Raw genomic sequence first — 22467 nt, 5'->3', positions numbered from 1 at the left:
AATTTTACCTAATAACCATTACCAATCTGTTTTATAAATTTTAAGAAATATAAATTTTAAATATGAGAAAAAACTGTGAAATATAAACATCAAATATGAAAATAACACAATGGTGCTCTAGCTAATTATTTATTCACATGTGTTAGTAGAATACATTTTCTTTAGGTACATCCTTATTTTGTTATTTGCAGGACCAAAAAACCAGGAAACCTAGATAGCCATAGTAGGGATTGCCATTTCAATATTTTTAAATTTTATTACGAATGAATGAGTGCAGATAAAAGTATGTGAGGTGATAGATGATTTGTAATGCCAGCAAGAACGAGCTTAAAAACCAACTTTGTGAGGTTATTAATATTAAAAAGACTCATAAGATTGGATTTCTATTAAGTATTGTTATTGCTTGAAATATAATGAAATTTGAAGTATTTTCATGTTTGAATTAATACTTTTTATGAGCTAGTGTTATACCTTTTCTCAGTCCTTAACAAGTTTAATGTGATGTTGTATAACAAGGAAATAACTGGTGTTAATTAATAACTTTAAAGGTAAAATTTATTTCAAACCAATAGAGTTTGATTATCAGATTCAGCACCAATTTTCCATATTTCCTAAATCTAATGGACTTTTAATTGAAGATTTATTATAGTTTGTCTGAGGGACAAGTTAAAAGATGTAGAGCAGCAAAGGTCATTATTGCTGATGATTTATTATAGTTCTTTTTTTTTAAAGGAAAGATTAGCTCTATTTTAAGAGAAACAATAGAATGAATTACAAAAGTTGAAGAATGTTTTTGCTAACTTTGCCAATGATCCTTTGAATTATATTATATTTTATTTTAAAATTATATTATATTTTATTTTAGATTTGGTTTGTAATTAGAGTAACTTTTTATTGGCTTATGATTCTTGAAATCAAGGCTAAATTATTGCATCACAACCTCCCTAAAAGCCGCTTGGCAACTTCTCTCAACACCGCCATCTTTCTATTAATTCCATTTTTTAATGTGCTATTTCTTTTTTTTTTTTTTTTCTTCCTTTTCTTCTTTATCTTCAAAAAAAATTATTATTACCTGGCATAATTAATCTTAACCATGGAATTACGTATACATTTAATCAATATTAAATTTTTAAAAAAAATCGGAGCGAAATGTTGCTGATGTTGTCTATGAATCATTTTCAGTCGGTTACTGATTGAGAGCAAATAAAGAATTTTAAAGATTCAGGGAGACCTCAATAGGAAAAAAGTGAAAAATGTTAAAAAGAAAGGTTTTTTAAGTCTGCCTCTGATCCCATATCAGCCCATTTGCCATCATATATCTGTCAGAGAGAAGATGTTAAAAACATTAGAGAAGGAAAATCTTTCCTTTGTCAAAACTAACCTCATCCTCATACTACTCTCACCATAAAAATTCCGCTGCTGTTAGGTAAATATAATTCATAATAATAATTAGCAATAAATTAGGTAAATATAATTCATAATAACAATCAATATTCGAAATGTTATTTTAGAATTTTTATATTAATGAAACCTTGAATTTCCTTTTAAACATCAAAACATTATAATGGGACTAAAATGAATTATTAGTAATTTTGTGCTTTCAGAGTTGATTCTAAACATTATTGATCATTTATTGATATTTATCATTTCAGCTAGAAACACTGATTAATTACTATCACCTCCATAGATTTATCTATCGGACTTGTTCTGAGGGGACATTATAATTTTTTTTTATAATTGTTTGGCAATGGTTCATTGATCGTTGCAATCTGTTGTGCTTTTTGCATGTTTACATTTTCTGAGAAATTAAAAAGAATTGAATACTAATTGTTGGTCACAGGATTTTGACGAATGAGCTGGAGTTCAAATATTCTTTGATTAGTACTGGAAAGTTTTCACCTTGTCTTAATAATGGATAGAGGCCAAAGTGAATTAACAGATAAAATCAGATCTGCTATTAAAAAGAAGCTTATTGAAATAAACGCTTTCGTGGATAATGAACTTCCCGATTATATAATGATTTTAGTTGCAAATAAGCGCAGTAAAGCTCACATGGAAAAAGATTTAGCTTTATTTTTAGGTAAAGATACTGCGGACTTTACTAACTGGCTATGGGATTTAGTAAATAATCTGAAAGTCAATTTAAAATCTAGACAAAATGGAAACGTATCGAAAAGTGATGATGAAACAACTAGAAAAGATCTGAGTGATGAAGATGCTGATATATTAGATTATGATCTGGGTGAACAGGAAGGAGATTTAGACCAAGATGACAGCAGTTTAGATAATCGGTTATTGCTTACTGAACACTCCGAAATATCTAAGTCTTCAACTGTGCAGACTTCTGCATCTAGTGAAAGTGCATTGACTAAAAACGTAAATCGTAAAAAAGCAAGTCCAAAAGCAAAGGTTTATCCTGTGCAAGCTGTTGCTAGAGTGCATCCATCCTCGATGTTGAAGCCAGCCCCTCAAAAAATCAACCCCAGAGATGAGTATGGTCCAATAAAATCTGAGTTTGCTGGAAATGTATCTAGTGTGGTACATGTTTCTCAAAAAAATTGTACAAGACCTTCTTTAAAAGCTAATAAGTTACTTCTACGTGCAGTTGATGATGCTACTAAGTCAGTTTTAGATGGTAAAAGTATAAATGATTACTATAAACCAACACCTATAAAGGTATTATCACCGAATATAAAAGAATCCAATGATTCTTCCAGACTTTATAATCCTGTTCACAAAAAGATTAATGCTAGGTTAGATCTGAATTCTGAAATTAAAATGGAATATGTAGAGCCACCAAATTTTGTTGAAAACAGTAATGATTCAAATGTAAATATGTTAGAGAATGAGCATTATATAGTGTGTGAAATGTCCCCAAAAAATCGCACAATATGTTTGCCCACTTTAAATACAGACTTGGATATAGATAGTCTGTCTTCATCATTTGTGGAAGAAAGATCAAAGTCTCCACATTTCATTGTTACATTGGATGGTGTTGACTTTTCTTCTTTTAAAAGGAAATATTCAGATTATAGTGATGAGAGTGTAGAACTTGATGAAGAAGGGCTTTTTGCAACAAATGTGAAGGTCAACGATGTAACATTTGCAAAAAAGCAGAAAATAATCGAACGATGTAAATACTGGCCTGCTTGTAAAAATAATGATAACTGTGTATATCATCATCCAACCAAACCTTGTAAAAGTTTTCCTGACTGTAAATATGGTGATAAATGTTTGTATATTCATCCAAATTGTAAATTTGATTCATTATGTACTAGAAAGGATTGTCCTTTCACTCATGCAAGCAAAAGAACTTTTCAAGCACAACCGCCTGTACCTGTAAAAATGCGAAAATCAAAAATCATTTGCAAGTTTTATCCAAAATGTATTGTAAAAAACTGTCCTTTTATACACCCGAAATTGTGTCGCTATGGAACTAATTGTAGACTCCCTGTATGTCCTTATAGTCACATTAATATTCCTTCACGTAGCCAACTGAAATGGAAAGCAGATGCTTCTTTGAATTTGTAAATATGTTAAAGGTATTATTTGAACCATGTTAAACTGAACAAGTATGTTGTGTAAATATACATAATAATTTGTACATTCTTTGACATCTAAATGTCCTACTTACATGTATGTGTTCATTCATTTGTAATTTTTTTTTTTGTTATTTTGTTGACTTTTGTGAATATTGGGTATATATTAAGGGAATGTTGCATATGTTATAATTATTGACATAATTCTACATCACCCAGTTCATATTAAACAAAGTTTCCAATCCACATTTTGTATGATTGTTTTAATAATGAAATATTTATTGTATTGGATATATAGTAAAATTAAAGTTGATGGGGATAAACAGTGTCAATGTTTTAATCTAAAGCATTTAAAAATTAGTTATTTTTTGCAACATTTTTATTAGACATGAAAAATTTTAATAAGATCACAAATATATCAATCTGTTCTATTTATTTTGTTGCAATAGAAGGATATAAAGTATATAAAAATATGTTGCATTTTTGTTTTGGAACATAATTTAATTTATTTAAATGTAATTTGTTGAATAAAAAATTGCATACTTGAGAAAAAGTTATAGAGTTCTAAATTTTTTGGAGGTTTAATAAAGGGAGAAAAAACCTATTAATTAAGATATTTTTTATTTTGTTTTCTCATAATCAGAATATATATATATATATATAATATTTTTTCGCTGCACAAATTTGGATGTAAAGAAAAGAAATTTGACACATACATTCAATTTTATTATTATTTTTTTTTTTTCAAAATGGAAATTTCACAATTCTTTTTTCCATTCTCATGATGAACATAAAATTGCTAATGATTGTATTCAGATATAAGTTTAAATAATGGCATCATTGATAAATAAAAAAATTTCTGCACTTTTTAAAATCTTTCCAACCAATGAATAAAAGCTACATTTATTTGAATTATTTTTTTCACTGAATTTACCGACAATAAAATGGTTGTGTTAACAAAGATTGTTCATCTATGGAAGAGATGGACAATCTATTAGTTATCAATAATCAATCAATTAGTTAATAAATCAATTATTAGTGAAGTTACTATTGTTGCTGTAACCAAAAACTGATGTAACTTTTTTTTACTTACTCTTTCAAAGAACAACTTTAAAGACTTTCAGCAATTTAATTTAAGCAAATTAATTTTCAGCAAACTAATTGATCTATATTCATTTATTATTAATTTTATATTTTTAATAATTACTAACCTTTGTCTTATTGTATTCTTAATAAGTGCTTCATTATAAGCTAATTGCTCATATTTCATTATTTGGATTTATCGGTTAAAGGCACTGTGTTGCCAACCATTTTTATGTAATGAGTGCCAATAAAAAATCTGGCAATATAGCAAATAAAGTTGAAATTAGGATTTTGCTTGGAATATATAACAGCAAAGACTGTCATTTCCTAGAATCTGACAATCAGAGTTAAAAGATATCAAAAAGTTGCTTAAATAAATTTAAAAGCAACACTAAATTTTGGCACCATTTTTTTCCTTGTGACCCATGTAATCATTTGGCCTTATTGTCCATATACCAATAAGTACTTATTATTTTTACTGCACTTTTAATTTTTAAAATTCTTTTTGTAGATTTTAAAACTGTATTTGATAGCTTCAGAAGAGATAAGCGAATACAATGATTCAATGAAGAAAGAAACCTTGCAAAATTGACCAGATTGGTTCAGGGGAAACTAAAACCAGCAGAATGCTTTATTGGAAGCTTTTTACACTGATATGAGATTAAGATACAGTGATGCCCCATAGTACCGGCTCTTCAGTATTGTTCTCTAAATGGGTTATGAGAGATGTAAGAATTGCTATCAACTGAATTGTTATTTTTTTTATTATCAATCTATTAAAATCTTAGCATATACTGATGATATTGGCAGAACAAAATATAACATAATTCAAGCATTTGCAACTTGAATCAGCAGTTAGGGACATGGATCTGACAATAAATGAAAGAACAAAGAAATATTTAGATATAACTAAAAGACAAACTAATCTCAAATTCCTTGAAATAAATTATTACCAGTTAGAAAAAAATCACAGAATTCAAATACCTTAGAACAACTGCATACTATTACAAACATAAGTTTTTACGCTCTTAAGAATTCTTAAATCAAAATTTCTGAACTGAACAACAAAAATCAGTATTTGTAAGACCTTGGTTTGATTAATTATTTTGTACATATTTCAATGTTCATACCAAGGCAGCAGAGGATATTAATACATTATTTTGTTCATATTCAATGTTCACAGCAAATGTAGATTTTATACATTGGCTGTGAATGCTGGGTGCTAACCAAGGCAGCAGAAAATAAATTACTAGTGTTTGAAATGAAAATCTTAAGAAAAATCTATGGTATTTAAATGATAACAACATACAGCGAATACTTTACAACCATGAATTATACAAAAGATGCAAAAAGCCCAGCATCGTTAAGTTCATTAAATCTTATCATATAGGTGTCTTAAAGGACTCTTAATGCAGAAAAAAATCTGACATTTAGCTAGCCTACGTTACCTTTTAGGTGGCTTGATCACATTGAAAAAGACCTCAATATCTTTGATGTCAGAAACTGGAAATCTGTAATGCTGGATAAGCAACGATGGTGACTGGGTTGATCATGACTTTTCTAGACTGTATTGCCAAAAAAGTTCTTTCATTTAGAAAAATGTTATGATTTCAGCTGTATACTAACTTCAAAACCCTTTGAAAATTAAAATGTTTCAAAATTCTGTGATACAATGGTTAAAGAAAAAATAAGTGAAGTCCCTGAGGTATGAAAAATCGAAAATGCCTATTTAGTCTACTTATTAGTATCTTTCCTAAGATTAAATTGTATGTCAGTGTATTGCAATTATGTGATTATGCATTTATTATTAATATCAAAAATGTTTTTAAAGTTAGATTTGTATGCTTGTAACATTACAAACATACAAATTTTTTTCAACAAAATTGTAAACTCTGCTCAAGATTAGTGATATTTCAGAAAAATATTTTGCCTAAAAATGCTTGCATGCAATCCATCTTCACTTTTGATTACTGTTAGATGATTACAGAAATAGATAAAACTTTGAAAGTTTTTAGATTCAAAAAACTTTTTTTTTTTGTGACTTACATTTTCTTTTCTTTTTTTGAGTAATGGAAATGGGACAAATTTAAGATTTTTCATTCTTTTCTCTTTTTCTTAAAAAAAAAAAAAAAAAAAAGTGGGGGGGGGGAGGGGTAGAGGGGATTCTGGATTTTTTTTCTTTTGAAAGTTTTAAACACTATTTTTTCAGTTTGTTAATAACTACTTCTAAGTTCATCATTAAATAAAGTTTTCTTTCATCTGAAAAACTTATTATATTTATTTAATATAATAATGGAATTCACACTGAATTTCATATTTACAGTAAGTAACAAGACAATTAAATTCGAGTTGAGTTTCAAAATAACCAAATTCTAACTTCCCAATTTGTGATTATGCAATTTTGAATTATGAGTTGATTTTAATATTAGAATAATTGAATCTACAGAAAGAGAAAGCAACAGAGATAGAAATCAAATAAATAAAGTTTATGTATAAGAAATAATTTAGGTTAATATGATTAAAATAACACAAATTTAGCATTTACAAGAAGGGGAAAGGGTAAATATTTATGTTTCTAAATCCAGATATAAAATATGTTTTTGAGCTTGAATGTTTTGAATTCTCTTGCATAATAGAAATGATGAGCTTCGTTCTCATCATTGGTTACAATAATTTGATCGGCACACATCTGTTCCAGAATTATTTTGTTTCTGTAATGAATATGCAATTATATCCACACAAGATACTGTATGGTATCTCCATGCTATTGTTCAATTTTCTGAATGCTGTATAATGTAACAAATTTTTTGGACATTTTGAACTAATAGAAATAAGAATGTGGCTGATATCTTAAGGGAAGCAAAAGTCTTTAACATCTTACCATAGCAGTTACTAAAATCAAAGTGACATTGAAAGCATATTTAATAATTTTGGGAATAACCATTTTAATCAGAATAATAATAAATTATTAGACAACGTAGTTACAAAAAGGAAAAAATATGAGAGGAAGAAGAAGAAGGGGAGGGAGAAAGATGCAGTCCGTATATAATTTATTCAGTCTTGCATTATGGGTGCATATCGGTTATTCAGTTGTTATAAAGGGTAATACAGGAGAGGCCATGTCCCTCCCCCAAATCTTAGCCTATATTTCAAAATTCTGAAAGAAATGATAGCTTGGTTCTTAAAAAACAGAACTGTTTTCATTGCTTTAAAGACGTCATTTTCGATACTGTCCTCTTTTTGAAGAATTTCGGATTTTTTTTTGTGTGATATCTGTTATTAATTGATATCTGTTAGATTTTTTTTCGCTTATAGGCGACTTTATTTATGGATTTACATAACTGGTGACTAGACAACATTTTCACCTTTTTGTTCTGAATTGGGTACATCGACATTACTGCGTCAAAAAGATTTTCTGCGTCCATTTTCATAATTATCATTAATTTGATTTCACCGAAGAGAGCAGTTAAAAAAACTTTCGTTCCTTTTAAAGATTATTTCTTTTTTTTTTTTTTAAGTAAAATTAAAAAGATCAAACAGTTCTGCAACAAAAGTTCGCCTATGTTTACTCGGCTTTAGTACTTTTATTTAAATTGCAGATTGCTTTACCAAACTTCACGAATTTAATTTGGAACTTTATTTTCAAATCTCAAGTAGTTAATAAACTTCTTTTTTCTTCTCATATTACCCCTTTTCTCATTTTCTGCACACACACACACACAAATATTATTCAGTAAGAAGGTTGTGCAGTAGTTCCTGGACAACTAAACTTTCTCTCGTATTATTTTAAATATGATTCTGGCACATCTTTAAATTTTTTTAGATAAAAGTATTTAATTTTCTATTTAATAGTTGAAAAAAATTAGACAAAGCCATTTTTTTAGTATGGATCTATGTAAAAGTACAGCAAATGAACGCTTGAAACAGCATCATATGTTATATAAAGTGAAAACCCCACCTTGGAAAGAAACATTCCGAATGGTATGGTTTTGGTTTCTAGAAACATATAAATTGTATTTGATATGTTCTGTAAATAATGTTTACATTTGAAAACACGTGTTTCAAAATATAAACTTTTAAAGAATAAATTTTTTAGCTGTGACTACTTTTGTTATATCGGTAGCAATTAATTCAATAGTTTTAAGTATAATTACTCCTTGTTTTACACTTGACTTGAATACTGTTTTATATTAGATGGCGATCTTTGTTTAAGCTGTAGGAATTTTTCCCAGTTGTTTATTTTAATTGTTTTTGTTTAATTATTCTTTTCGGATGTAACAAAGTGCATTTATGCACTTTGCAACATTTAAATTGTTTAAAATGTCTATTAAAATTAGAAATTTATAGTTATTAAATAATTACTTAATCTAAAATATTACAACCAAAAGGTATATTTAATGACTGATTCTGGGTTGTTTTTTTTTATCATAGTACTTTTTTTTATTAGAATAAAATGTTATTGCTAAAATCTAAGTTTAGTGTTCTTACTTTTCCGAGCATGTCAATAATGCCTTGTTGCCAATTGTTGTGATTGACTAGATGAATATTATGAAACAGTTACCCACTTTTTTTAATTAAAATTATGATCCTTATTGATTATGATTCTCTTATCTAAGAAGACTTTGAATCTTTATTGTGCACTTTTAAAGAATCTCCTTTGAATTCTGAAATAAAGAATGTTTGCAAACCATTTGTGCTTTAAACAATAAAATTAGAGCATGTGTTGCTTCAGTTTCTAAAGAAGGAATTGGGCAGAATTTTTTTAGCTTAGAAAAAAAAAACAAAAAGCAACTTATGCTTTGTTAGCAGCTGGGGTGGGAATCTAGTAATTTTGTTAGCATGTTGAACCTGAGGGATTTTTTTTTTTCAAATAACTCAAAAGAAGTAGGATAAATCGAACGTACTAAAAAAAGGCATAACTGAGAAAAAAGCATTGTGCGGTTTTACTAACAGCAGTAATGGGAACCTAGTAGCACATTGAATGGAATAATAGAAATAACATAGGAGGAAAGGAATAATAGAAATAACATAGGAGGATAAAAATGCATCTTCATTACTAGAAGCTAATGCTCTTCTTACAAAGAAACTTTAAAGAATAAATGCTTTTATTCAGCTAAACTAATTCTTCAGTTAAGCAGATGGCAATTTAGAAATTTCTGTAAAAAAATGGCAGAATTTTCTGTGGATGCAAATATTGTTTTGTTGTAGTAATATATTCTGCATCATATAGGCATCAAATTTTCCAATTCAATACCCCTTATGCTATTTTTGATCATACTAATAATCAGATATCGATTTTTGAATAGTCAGGGATTTATCGAATTATGATGGGAAATCCATGAAAAGTACAACAATTGTAAATATTTCCAATAGAATGACAAGAAAATATTAAAATAAAAAAATTGTGAAATAAGGGCAAATGATTTCAAAGAGCTTTCTTTTCTGATAAAATTTGTGAAGAGATTATTTTAATGAGAGTAAAGTAATTCAGGGAGAATTACAAAACCATAAATTTTATCTGTTTAGAATTCACTTAAAAAATAATCCAAGGATGTTTTATCAGCAGTTTAAATTATAATAATATCCAACTTAAATTCTGTAATGGATATTTATTAACTAATTATTTTTAATTTTCATTTCTCACAAAATTGTTGTGGATGTACAACTCAAGTGTGTATGGGGGGGGGGACAATAAACAGCATTAAGGTTACTAAAAACATTATATTTACTTATTTGGGTTACCATGTTGGAACAAACTCGGGGGCATTTTAAACTAGGATGAACTCATACAATTATGTTATTGAATCTTGAAATATACTGTATGCATTTTTTATAAGCGATAGATCAACTTTATAAATTTATTAAGTGAAGGTAATCTAAATCATTATACAATTTCTGTAGTTTTAATATATTGTTAATGCATTGATGTGTTAAGCTCTAAATATTTATTTTTTATAAACTTTTTTCCTTTCTAGAAATGCCTCCAGCGTTTGAAAAACAGTCGGAGTAAATTAGTTGACAAATTCCGTCGTTTGGAACTGTGTTCGGATGAAACATTTGATATTTTAATGAAAGATTGGCAAACTTTGAGTAAGGAGAAGAATGCTTTATCTGAGGTTTTCCTTGATGAGATTGATGTTAGTATGAATTTTTTTTAAGAATGTACATGTATCATTAATTTTTTTTTTTACAATAAAATTATTGGGGCTAATTTCTCTAAAATAACTAAATAGGAAAAATGCAAAATTCAAATATTGAAATAATATAATTTTTGCATAACTTATTAAGCAACTAACAGTTTTAACACCTACTTTTGAGAAATGATTTAATCATATTAAAAATATTGGCAGTTTGGGTTAAAAAAATTAAGTCCACTTTTTTTTTTATTTAAGAGATCTAACTTCTTTTAAGAAATGAATTACATTTCATATTTTAATTTGGTTTATTTTTATTTTAGTTATGATCTATGTCATTCCATTAGTCAGTGAACAATCTGATTCAAAAATATAAGGAGCTAGATAAAATAAATTGTATATATGGTTTTCACACCAAATTTTTTTAATTTTGAGTGAAATCGTTGTATGAGGAGTCTGTTTGCCTATGCAGTTACATTGAGAGATACATTATAAAAAGTGAAGTAGACTTTTATTTGTAATTTGATATGATACATTGTTCATATACATGATTAACATGTATTGTACATGATTAATGTAGTTATTATATGCATGTCATGTGATAACTCAAAAGTGTAACATCCTAGATGAATGAAATTTGGTGTATGGCCTTTTCTTTTATAAAAAAAAATAAGATCTGTAAATCTATATTAAATTTTGGATTCAGTGGTTAAAAGAAAGTTTCAAAATGCACACTCATATTTCTCCCATGCAGCACCAAATATGATATAATATAAAGTATGTATATGCTACATTATCCTTGCACGTGATTGAAGACTTTGTCAAATGATCAGTTATCTGTTCTGGGGGTACAGACTCCTGTAGGGTTTATAGGGAGTACTATATTATGTGAGCACATATGAAAATTCATAGGAAAAGACTTCTTCCAATTTTATTAATGAAAAGGTTCGAATGTATAAACAGTTTAATTTGTGATTATATATATGTATTATATAAAATACTACACATAAAAGTTTAATTAAATTAATAAAAAATCTTTTGTTAGGATTTAGATGATGGTGAAATTAATGAATTTGTTAGTATTATGGAGGAAATTCAGCGAGAGATTCAAGAAGAAGGTATGCACTTAAAAATTTTTTTCATTATCTCTTATTTAATTTTTTATTAATAAGAAAAGAATTTTTTTGCTGTGAATTTTTTTTGCTGAATTATTTTTTTAAAATCTGAAATAATAATTATTATGTGCAAAATATTTACATCTTGTGCTAATTTCTCTTTAGTGAATTTTTGCCATTTTATTTATTAATGTATTTTTTAAAATTATAACTTATTAACATTATATGTGAGGATGAAATTGTGTTATAATTATTTGTAGCTATTTCCCACTTCCAGATTTTTTTTGTGCTTATTGACATTATTCAAAATAATTTTAAGTGGGAAATCGGTTTAGTTTTTAAGTACATATTTATTGAAAATCGTTATCATTAGTGGCAGTTATACCTAGTTATTTTAATCCTACATAAATGATATGTTTAGTATTCAGCTGCATTCTAAATTTTCATTATTAAAGTTAAAGATTGCAAGAAAATCTTTATAAAATTAATTCTGCCCAGGGATTTAAGTAGGATATGTATGCTATACATAAAAAAAGAATGTTGTTTTCTTATTAAATATTAAAGTACACAGGTTTAACACTAGAATTATCAGAGATAGACCATTTACTTTAATTAGTCTGGTAGTTTTAGTATTAAAATTGAAAGGCTAGATGGGGGGGGGGATTACTGGAGATTCAAATCTTTAGCCTGAAACATTGTGACATAATGTTTTGGTTTGATTCCTTTCTGTATTTTTTAATGTGCTTGCACATAATGTTTATAATAATGTTGCAATGTGTATAAGTATAAATCTAGTAACTAAAATAATTAAAAGTATTTTTGTGAACTATATTTAAGAATATCTCTAAATATTTATTAAAATTAGAAAATAACTAAATAAATGAAATTGGTCTTGCTGAAAGTCTTATATTTTAAGTTTTAAGGTATTCTGTTAAGGTAAATGTTTTTCATGCAATAATTTGTTCAATGATAATGATTAATTTTAAAATTTTGATTAATTCTTAATTAAAAGTGTTATAAAAATTTTTAAAATCCTTTTCTATTGAATACTTATTTAACTGGTAATTTTGGGTATGAAATATAGCTCTGTAGAGAATTCTTCACCAAGCATATCTCATGACATTATTTTCTAATATTACCTTAAACTTAAACATTTTCATGCAAAAAAAAAAAAAAAAAAAAAGATGCATGCATATTAACTTTATATTAGTTATTTATTGTCGTAACTTATACACTATTTAGTACTTTAGTAATTAAAATTTTACTGTTTTTGTCAATGGTATTTGGTTAATACTGAGTTTAGCCAATGGATTGCAGATAATATTTAAATACCAAAAAATCTTGCAAATGCTCATCACTACATAGAATTGAATGGGGGGGGGGGTATATTACAATCTGATTAAAATTTCATTGGCAAGAAAAGAAATAGGATATAAGGTCAATAAAGGATTAGGACAATATGTAAAATTATTATTGAGCAAGTAACACCTTCTATCTTAATTTTCAAAATTAAATTATAGAAAGAAAAATTGAATCTTTGGCAGCTCATTATGGATTGATTTGCCCCCCCCCCCCCCATTTTTCTTGAAACATATGGTTCCATATCAGATGGGAAGAAAAAGATAACATTGTTCATTATAGTTTGTAAAATAAATTTGATTTTATCCTTTTTCCTGTTGGAAAATTGTGATAAGTGATGCCGAATAAAAAATTAAAATGCCAAATAAAAAATTAAGAGGGCATTAAATAAAATTTTTGTCTGACACCTTAAAAATTTGAATAGCAATAGCTAAAATAACAATGAAAATTCCAGTTTTTAATTAATATTCCTATAGCTACAATATCAAGAAGCATGCTAGGATTTTATTTATTTTTATTTAGATTATTTAAACATTCTATACCTTCACATTATTTATAATTTGCAAGGTTCTCTTTTTTTTTCTTGCTGAGTAATTGTATTAATCATGATTATATAATTTTTTGGATTAAATAATTTTTTAGTGAAATTTTTAGTTTAATTCTAAAAGTTTATTTAGTTGTATATGAAAATAATTTTTTAAAGTTTGTTATTATTATTATGTCACAAATAAATCATATGTACATCTTGAAAGATGCTATGATGTCTGTTTTTCAGTGCCTAAATTTTTTTATTGTATTTCAAGGGCTAAAAATATTTGAAATTCATTTTATTTTTTTCTAATATATATTTTTTACACGAAAAGAATAAATCAGCAATGATTATTAGAAAGTTCTTTTTGTATAAAGAGATACATTTATTATTATGCATTTACATTTATTATCATTAAGAGATACATTAATCGGCTATATTTAATAATGTAAGATGCATGGTTAAAATCCAAAACCATTTATCTGAGCCCTTTGCAACAGAGATGGGCCTGCATCATTCCCTTGCTTGTCTGCTTTTTAACATTGCCTTGGAAAAATGTATCTGAGATAATGGATTAGACCGAAAGGGCACTCTGTGGAATAGATCCATTCAACTGCTGGCTTATGCAGATGATATAGATATTATTGGAAGATTAGAACGGGCAGTGAGAGAAGTCTTTTAACAAATATAGGCCTTAACATCAACGAACATTAAACCAAACTTGTGGAATTCCCAACCTCGACTATAAATTGCAATATTCCTCAGTATTAACAGTCATACCTTCGAAAAAAGTCCATCATTTCAAATACCTTGATACAATGATTGACAATAATAAACTGGAACTGAGCACAAATTGAAAAGAATAAAAATGGCTGTTTCTTTGGACTGAAAAAAACAACTAAGATCCAACTTAATCAGTTAAAAAACTAAACTTCCAATTTGCAGGACTCTTATTATGCCTGTTTGCTCTATGCAAATGAAACTTGGACACTCAGTGTTCTCAAAACATGTTCAAGAGAAAGATCCTTAGAACTATCTTTGGTCCAGTACTAGAGAGAGAATATTGGCAAACTAGATTCAATTTTGAATTATACATGCTTTATAGGTAACCACACATAACACTGGTTATCTGGAGCAATAGGTTAAGATTACTTGGCCATATCTGGAGAAGCCCTAAACAGTGCTCTTCAAAATATCCACTTTTAAAAATCCTATGGGATCCCGGGCCAGAGGAAGACCTCCAACCAGATGGCTTAATGATTTGGAAAGAGACCTGAGTGTTCTGAGAATAAACTGGAATAGAGTTGTGGGAGATAGAAAGCGCTTGAAAGTATGCATAGTTGAGGTAGCCAAGGTCTGCAAGGGGCTGTTGTACTCATGAAGAAGATACATTAATCAAGATACATTTTTATCTAGAGAAAGACTGGCCTATTAAGTCCCCCTTCTACATTTAAAGTTTTTGTATTAATATATTTATTTGCAATGATTAAAATATTTTCCTATTTAATTACTTGTATAATATTTTTTTTCTCTTCTTCATTTTATTGCTGTTTAAAAAAATGTGTTTTAGAACATTTTCTAATCAAGATTTTTTAAATGTATTTTATATATATTAATGAAAAAGCATGTTTGTTTTCCTGACTAACAATACTTTAAAAAGTTAATTACCTGTATATGTATAATTTTTAGTGCATGCAATTTCAAAAAATTTGCATATGTATTAAGACAGTTATATTTTATATATTTTAGTGAATTTATCACTTTATAAAGTTGTCTAATACATATCCTCCAAGAGCTACTAAATTTCCATAGTGAGTATGGAAATTAGTTGAAAACTTCAATTTTATGGATACATAGTAAAAAACTGTGAATGATGGATATATATATATATATATATATATATATATATATATATATATATATATATATATATATAATATGGAAAACTACAATTAATGTTGATAATAGCCTCTTCCTGAATTTTTGATTATATCAATATTGATAGTGAAAGAATTTTTAGCATGATTAAAAAAAAAATGTAATCTTGCTTCAGTATGAATACTAAAACATTAGAGTCATTCCTCATAACAAAAATGAATATGGGGAATTGTTATGGTGTTAAAGTGAGCAGTAAAAATAAAGCAAAAGTGTGTGCTGTTTAATGGGGGAAAAAAAGTTGTATCTAACAAATAATGTTAATCTTTTTACCAACAAAATTGTTTTGAGTGATTTTTTTAAATAAAATTATATTATGCATTTATTTAATCAATAATAAATTTATGTTAAATAATTTTTGAATTAATGTTTGAAAATATTTGATTTAATTAAAATTCTTAGAAATATTCATTCTTGAATAATTTGTTGATTTTATGTTAAATTTAATATATTGGTAAGAAATGCTACTAGGGTGAATTGATTGTGTAATCAGTATTGAGAATATGTTTAAAACGGAAGTAGCAAAATTTTGTTTAACATGCAATTTTGTTTTTATGCTGCCTGATTATTCAAAGCATGAAATCTTCTAGTTTGCTATGGTTATGAAGTGCTTTACATTATTATTGCTCTTAAATAGTACTTATTTGTTTATTATTATTTTTCATTTGAAAAGAAAGAAAATGGCTTGAGGAATATGCTGCATCTGAAGATAGAAACCTGGAATCGGAAGTAGATTGGCTGCAACGAGATGAAGTTATTTGCCCACTTTGTCAAAAGTAAAAGTTCTAATGAAAGCTTCTAATGAAATATTTTACTATCTAATGAAAAACTTTAAAAATTCAAAGGCAAAATGGTTAATTATTTTTATTTAATTTCCATTTTTAGGAACCCAATGCATCAAATTCACTCTGTTATATTTTGTGCTTGTGGAGTCCACATCGATGTACAGGTATTGTTATTGCTTTTCAAAGTGCGTATGCAACATATCTATATATAAAATAATTTCACATTTCAGGAAGTATGTCATTAAATTAAGTCATATCATATCAATAAGTACTTAACATTAATGCATACATTATATGTTGCTTCACATTATTGCAAATGTAATTAAGAAAATGTCATTTTCACCTCTTTTTATTTACTGTAGGCTTATTTATTATTACTAATTAATAACTTATTTTTTCCATTATTTAATAATTTCTGTTAGAAGGCTTTAAAAAAAAATATTTCCTATGATTTATATACATGGATATTTGAAATAATTATACTGCAAACCTTTATATATCAAACTTGAAAATTCTTTTTAAAAAAAGGTATACAGAAGTTTTGATAAATTAAAATACAAATTGCAAATTTATCATTTTCGTATGAAAAACAATTATTCAGAATTAATATCTGAGATTTAAAGAAAGTGAAAAAATTACTGCTAGATAATTTTATTTTAATTAATGTACAAATATATATATATATATATAATTTGCAAATAAGTTTTCAATATATATAAAAAAAAAAGTTCATATGTTAAAGAAAACATTTGAGCAAATATTTTTGCTGGTGCTGTTTCAAAATATTGCATTTTTCATTTGTATTTGGAGGTAAAAATTTCTTCAGAAATTTTCAAAATGAGACTTAAGCTGTATTCTTGTATTAATTGGAAATGCTACCATTATTTTTTCCTTGATAAATTTTGTTAGTTTATTTTCAATGTCATAATCATCTGACTTCATTTTGATCAAAACATTTGCCTTTATTACTGAGGTGATCAACTAAAATTCTTATTCATGTGTAAAAATTGCTTGAATTCCATGCATCATTTGTTTATCTTAGTGAAAAAAGTAGTTTCCATTATTTTGTATTTTCAATACCTGTTTCTCTTCTTTCTTGATTTTCTTCAAAAAATTTTTTCTACCAAAGCAGCTTTAGCACAAGGGTTTATTGTAATAAGTAAGGCATTATTCCTCCAGATTTTGTTTAATATGCTAGTAAAGGTTCATTAATTTTTCTATAGATTCTTTATTTCTAGTTTTGGTTTCAATATTGAACTTTCAAATTTTTAATTATCTTTTTGTCCATAACAGTGATAATGATCTATTATGCATGAAAAAAGCAAGTTAGAAATTGCCTACTTCCATTCAACTGAACTAGGATGGATAAGGCATTGCTTTTAACAATTTAAAAAAAAAAAAATAGCTACACATTTTTTTAAAAACTTATGCAATCATCTATGACTTTTTTTTTTTTTTTTTTTTTTTGCAAAAGTTTGGGATCTTTGATTTATTTCTGTGTTTGAAATGATGTAGCTATTTGTTTTTTACCTATGGCATATAGTTTTAATTTATTATTACCAGTTATTATTATTATTATAATTATAACCAGTCATATTTACATGGGCAATCATTCAGTCTTTAGTGTTTTTTTTCTCCTTAAATATTTATCATCCTTGAAAATAAGAATTTTATTGGTCAAGCATTTGAAGGGGGGGGGCATTCATGTTAATTTCATTGCTGAACTTAAGGTTTTTTTGCTTTTTTAAAAATAGTTTTCAGATTTTCCTAAATTGCTGATTGAAATTTTATATATACATAATAATATTAGTGTTTGTAGTGATATTTCTTAATTTAATTTAAACTTTAATTAATTTCCTGTTTTTTAATCTTAATTTAGTGCATGTTACTTTATTCTAAATTTTTCTTTTATATCCTTATCCAAATCTTACTTTTTTATTAATTATTTCTAACATACACTCTAAAAAGTTGATGACTGTTACATTTCTCACACTCTGAGCAAAGGAATAAAAAATCTCTTAATGCTGCAGCATTCTTTCAAAGAGACCGAAGATTCTTTTTCTGGAATCAACACATGTCAAAGGAATCCTTAAAGGAATCTGTTGGTAAAAGCTCTAATTGAAAAATTTATTACACTTCCTGTTTGTTTTGGTGTGAAAGGACATGCATTTCACTCCTCCTTGTGAACAAATCTTGCTTCCCCATGGACGAATGAATGGAAGTTAAATTCCAAATTTGTCTTTGTTTCAACCAAGCATATGCAAAATTATATTACATAGATATAATATGCATGCATACATGCATGGTTTTTTTTAAAAATCCTCATTTCTAAATTGTCAATTAAACTGAATTTCTCCTTTGTTCTGAAGGATTTCCCTGTAGGGACCTTACTTATTATGATAAATATGAAATCAAAATAAAAAAATCTCACCTTAAATTAGAGAAGAGATTTATAAAAATGGAACTAAGAATAGCAAGTTTTAGGGGTTTTTCTTAAATGACTTTTGGTCATCTATGAATGTGCTATCAAAATAGGTGATTTTTTATTTATTTATTTTTATTATTTTTCAATTTATATTCTTGCTTATGAATGATATCCGTGGGTGCTTTTTTTGAATACTTTTAGGTATATATAAATTTTAATGTGAGAACTTTTGTTTGATGTGTAGAGATTTTATTCAATACATGGAATCTTCTTTTATATTAAAAATCCAAGATTCTTGAAAAAGTGAATATAAGGAGATTCAGTGAATAGAGGTTTGAATTCAATTTTTTCCTAATTTGTAATGATGATAGGTCTGTTGTCATAAATTTTTTTTAAAAAAGATTTGCTTTTCAGCTATTTACTGTTAGTTTGTATTAAAATTATTATTCTTGAAACAAAGAAAAAATGATAGTTTTTGATTTTTAGCAAGATGGATTGACCCTCCAGAACTTGAAATCGGAACTCCACAAAGGAATAGAAACCCATGAGCAGGCTTGCCTTGTTACTCCAAGTTTTTCACTTCTTCACTTTTTAGAAAACACAAATTTAGCCATTACATGTGAGGTAAATTTTAGATTCATTCTTCCTTATATTTATGGAATTTTCTCTTTATCTGTTCTGTATTTTGTAAATAAAATATTAAATTTTGGATTTCTTCTATTTTCTAATTGTCTTAAATAATATATTCAAATTTAAAATAAATTCTTGAAATTGTTTTTCCTTACTAAGTTTTTGTTACAATACACAAGTTTATTCTTGGGAGTGGGGAAGTATAGGAAGTTAAAAAAAAATTAAAATGCAAGTTTCCAGCTAAATTTATTTTTTAAAAATTTAATACTCCGAGTAATAAAATAAATATAATTTAATAATAATAATTTCTAAATAAACATAAGAAAATATAAAGCTGGAATTTTTTTTCTCTGTTCATATTATTTTTTTTCACAATTTATATTGCATTACCATTTGATTACAAATTGTATATTATTACTAGCATATTCTGAATATAGCAATTTATTTGCCATTGAAAAGCTCTAATGTAATTTTAAATTACCTGAGCATTTAAAAAAAAATATTTTTCTTTAGCATTTCTGAAGAGAAATTAATGATTAGTTGATTTACTATTTTATCTATATGATTAATGAATCAGATGAAATCATATTCTAGACAGTCTATAATTTTGCGACTTTTGCAAATTTTTAATTCTTTTTCTTTGTGTGTTCAGTTTGTATGCATTATCATTTATTAAATTCCTTGATTATGCACAAAATTAGATTGTCAATTTACTGAATACCTAATTTTAATTTAAAAATAAATCGCCTAATTTTGTATCATGTGGAATGGATTATTCATGTTATTTAGTCTTAAAGAAATTACAAACCAACTAGAATGTGATGTATTAAAAATCATTTGAATAAAATAAATGATTTTATCATTATTAATCAAGGATTTCTTTAATTCTTAGTAGCTTGGAAGTATTTTTATTTTAGAATTAATGATGTATAAGTTCATGAACAATGATCTCTCAAAAACCAATAACAAAACTCTTTTAATATTGCAGTCTATGCTATTTGAAGGATTAGTTTTTGATTTGTCTAATTTAGAACTCTTTTTGTGTGTATGTGTTCCAATTTTTATTAAAAGTATTTTTAAGTATCAGTTTTTGACATTTGATTTTCTTGAAGCTCAGAAAAAGGAATAATTTGAATTGTATGAATAATAATGTTATGCTGTTTTCCAGGGATCTATAATGTGTATTTTTTCATTTCTAAAAATAAATTTTAAAAAATTTATTTTAATATTGTATATAAAAAAATTTGATGAAGAGCATTCAATTGTTGCTTCATGTTTAATTTTTTATAAAAGCCTGGAAAAAATTATAATTTTATTGGATTTCAATAAAATAGTTTTTTCATAAGTGCTTTAAACCATTGGCAAAACTCTAACATGTATAAAACCTAAAAATGTTTATTATTTTTTGCTTATTTATTTATTTTCTGTCTTTTTTTTAGGGCTGCAATTTCATGTATATAGTCATTTGAAACAGTTCATGTATTTTGTAAATATGTGTTATATATAATTGTGTATATTTAATAAATATTAATATATTTAACTACTTATAGTTGTCTTGTTTTATAAATATTCGAAGGTGAAGAAATTTTTTTAAAACATGATTTTTTGCTAGATTTTTAATTGTAATTATATTTTCATTAGATTTCTATCCTTTATTTTTAGTCAGAATATATGTTTGTTGCTTTTATACTTATATAAGAAATGATCATCTGAAAAATAAAAATTATATTTTAGTAATGATTAATCTCTTAAATTAATATCTCCATTCTCTTTAATAAAAATATCAAGAAAGTAATTTATACTTTTTGAACTTTCTAAAAATGCTTTGAATTCTTACTTTGTACTGCACATGCTACTTTTATCGATATGGCAGTGATATATATTCATTGCAATTCATATAGTTGACTATCTGAAATTAATAATAAAAGCTACAAAAATGTTATATTTCATACCTTTTTAATAAAGCGACTTCACTGAAAGGTAATGGTTGTTTCAAGTACTTAAGAGTTTGAATGGACAATATGGAAATTGATATAATTTCCATGTTGTCCATAACTTATAGTTAATTTCCATAATATATAGTGATAATTAAACTTGTCAAGGAGTATAATCAAAATTGCCAAGACATTTAGGAAATTGAGGAAACACAAGGAATATAGAAATCATCTATAAAATCAGGATAATGCATGGAATTTTGAAATTTTCTTTAAAAAACTGGGAAAACATTGGAAATTTTTAATTTCTGAATTTTTTTCATTAAAAAATGCCAAACTTTTTAAATGTTGCTAGAGTAAAAGATTGTTATTCAAATGGTTGTCCCTATAACTATAAAAACCAAGCAGTGCCATCCACATTCTGTTAAATATCTGAAATTTATTCCTTTTCGATTCACCCCCATTTTCTTTTGTATAGACCAGTCCCAATTCCGAGGGGGAAAAAATATATTTTAGAATATTGACTACAGCTACTTAAAAACTAGTAAAGCTACTCAAACTTTGAATGCCTTTCTAAAAATTATTTAGAAAATTGCTATATTAAGAGCCACATCTTGTTTAAGTCAACATTTATTGAAAACTGATGCTGAATTATGTGAAAAATCATGTTTATTTGCTTCAACATCTTTATTCTAAAGTATAAATTTCCTCTGCATATTCAAAATGTTTAAATATCCAATTTGAAATTCAGCAAATATCCAGTTTTGTGGAAAGTTGCAAAAATACTTCTTGCATTTTACATGGCAATATGGCTGTGGAAAAATGGATTTAATATCAACAAGGGTATGCTTATGCTTTTATAACTCTAAAGGGAGATTCTTGAATCATTTTAAGAACTGTGAATCATGCATGTATGATTTCAAGACATAAGCAAAATTGCTATATGTGAAGAAATATGAAGCTTTAGAAAATAAGAAAAGAGTTGAGGGGAAAAAAAAA

General features: G+C 26.5%; 2 protein-coding genes across 2 annotated transcripts; both read left to right on the top strand.

Annotated features, from left to right (window-relative positions):
- Window positions 1–1751: 1751 nt before the first annotated feature.
- On the top strand, window positions 1752–3953 carry LOC129965514 (zinc finger CCCH domain-containing protein 14-like). The gene has a single exon (XM_056079484.1). It carries the CDS (start codon window positions 1912–1914, stop codon window positions 3529–3531), a length of 1620 nt encoding a protein of 539 aa, XP_055935459.1. The 5' UTR covers window positions 1752–1911; the 3' UTR covers window positions 3532–3953.
- A 4445-nt stretch (window positions 3954–8398) lies between these two features.
- Window positions 8399–21075, top strand: LOC129969633 (RPA-interacting protein B-like). The gene is made up of 7 exons (XM_056084287.1): window positions 8399–8603; window positions 10598–10759; window positions 11802–11874; window positions 16368–16470; window positions 16580–16643; window positions 19391–19528; window positions 20974–21075. The coding sequence occupies exons 1-7, from the start codon at window positions 8508–8510 to the stop codon at window positions 21001–21003; spliced, it is 666 nt and encodes a 221-aa protein (XP_055940262.1). The 5' UTR covers window positions 8399–8507; the 3' UTR covers window positions 21004–21075.
- The last annotated feature ends 1392 nt before the right edge of the window (window positions 21076–22467 follow it).

Source organism: Argiope bruennichi, chromosome 1 (genome assembly GCF_947563725.1).
Source record: "Argiope bruennichi chromosome 1, qqArgBrue1.1, whole genome shotgun sequence".
Taxonomy (NCBI): domain Eukaryota; kingdom Metazoa; phylum Arthropoda; class Arachnida; order Araneae; family Araneidae; genus Argiope; species Argiope bruennichi.
This window is presented reverse-complemented; position numbering and strand designations above follow the sequence as displayed.

Coding starts and splice junctions, on each gene's coding strand:
- LOC129965514 (XM_056079484.1), top strand. CDS start 1,912: ATGGATAGAGGCCAAAGTGAATTAACAGATAAAATCAGATCTGCTATT.
- LOC129969633 (XM_056084287.1), top strand. CDS start 8,508: ATGGATCTATGTAAAAGTACAGCAAATGAACGCTTGAAACAGCATCAT. Junction 8,604..10,597: donor GGAAAGAAACATTCCGAATG/GTATGGTTTTGG, acceptor TTTCCTTTCTAG/AAATGCCTCCAGCGTTTGAA. Junction 19,529..20,973: donor ATTTAGCCATTACATGTGAG/GTAAATTTTAGA, acceptor TCTTTTTTTTAG/GGCTGCAATTTCATGTATAT.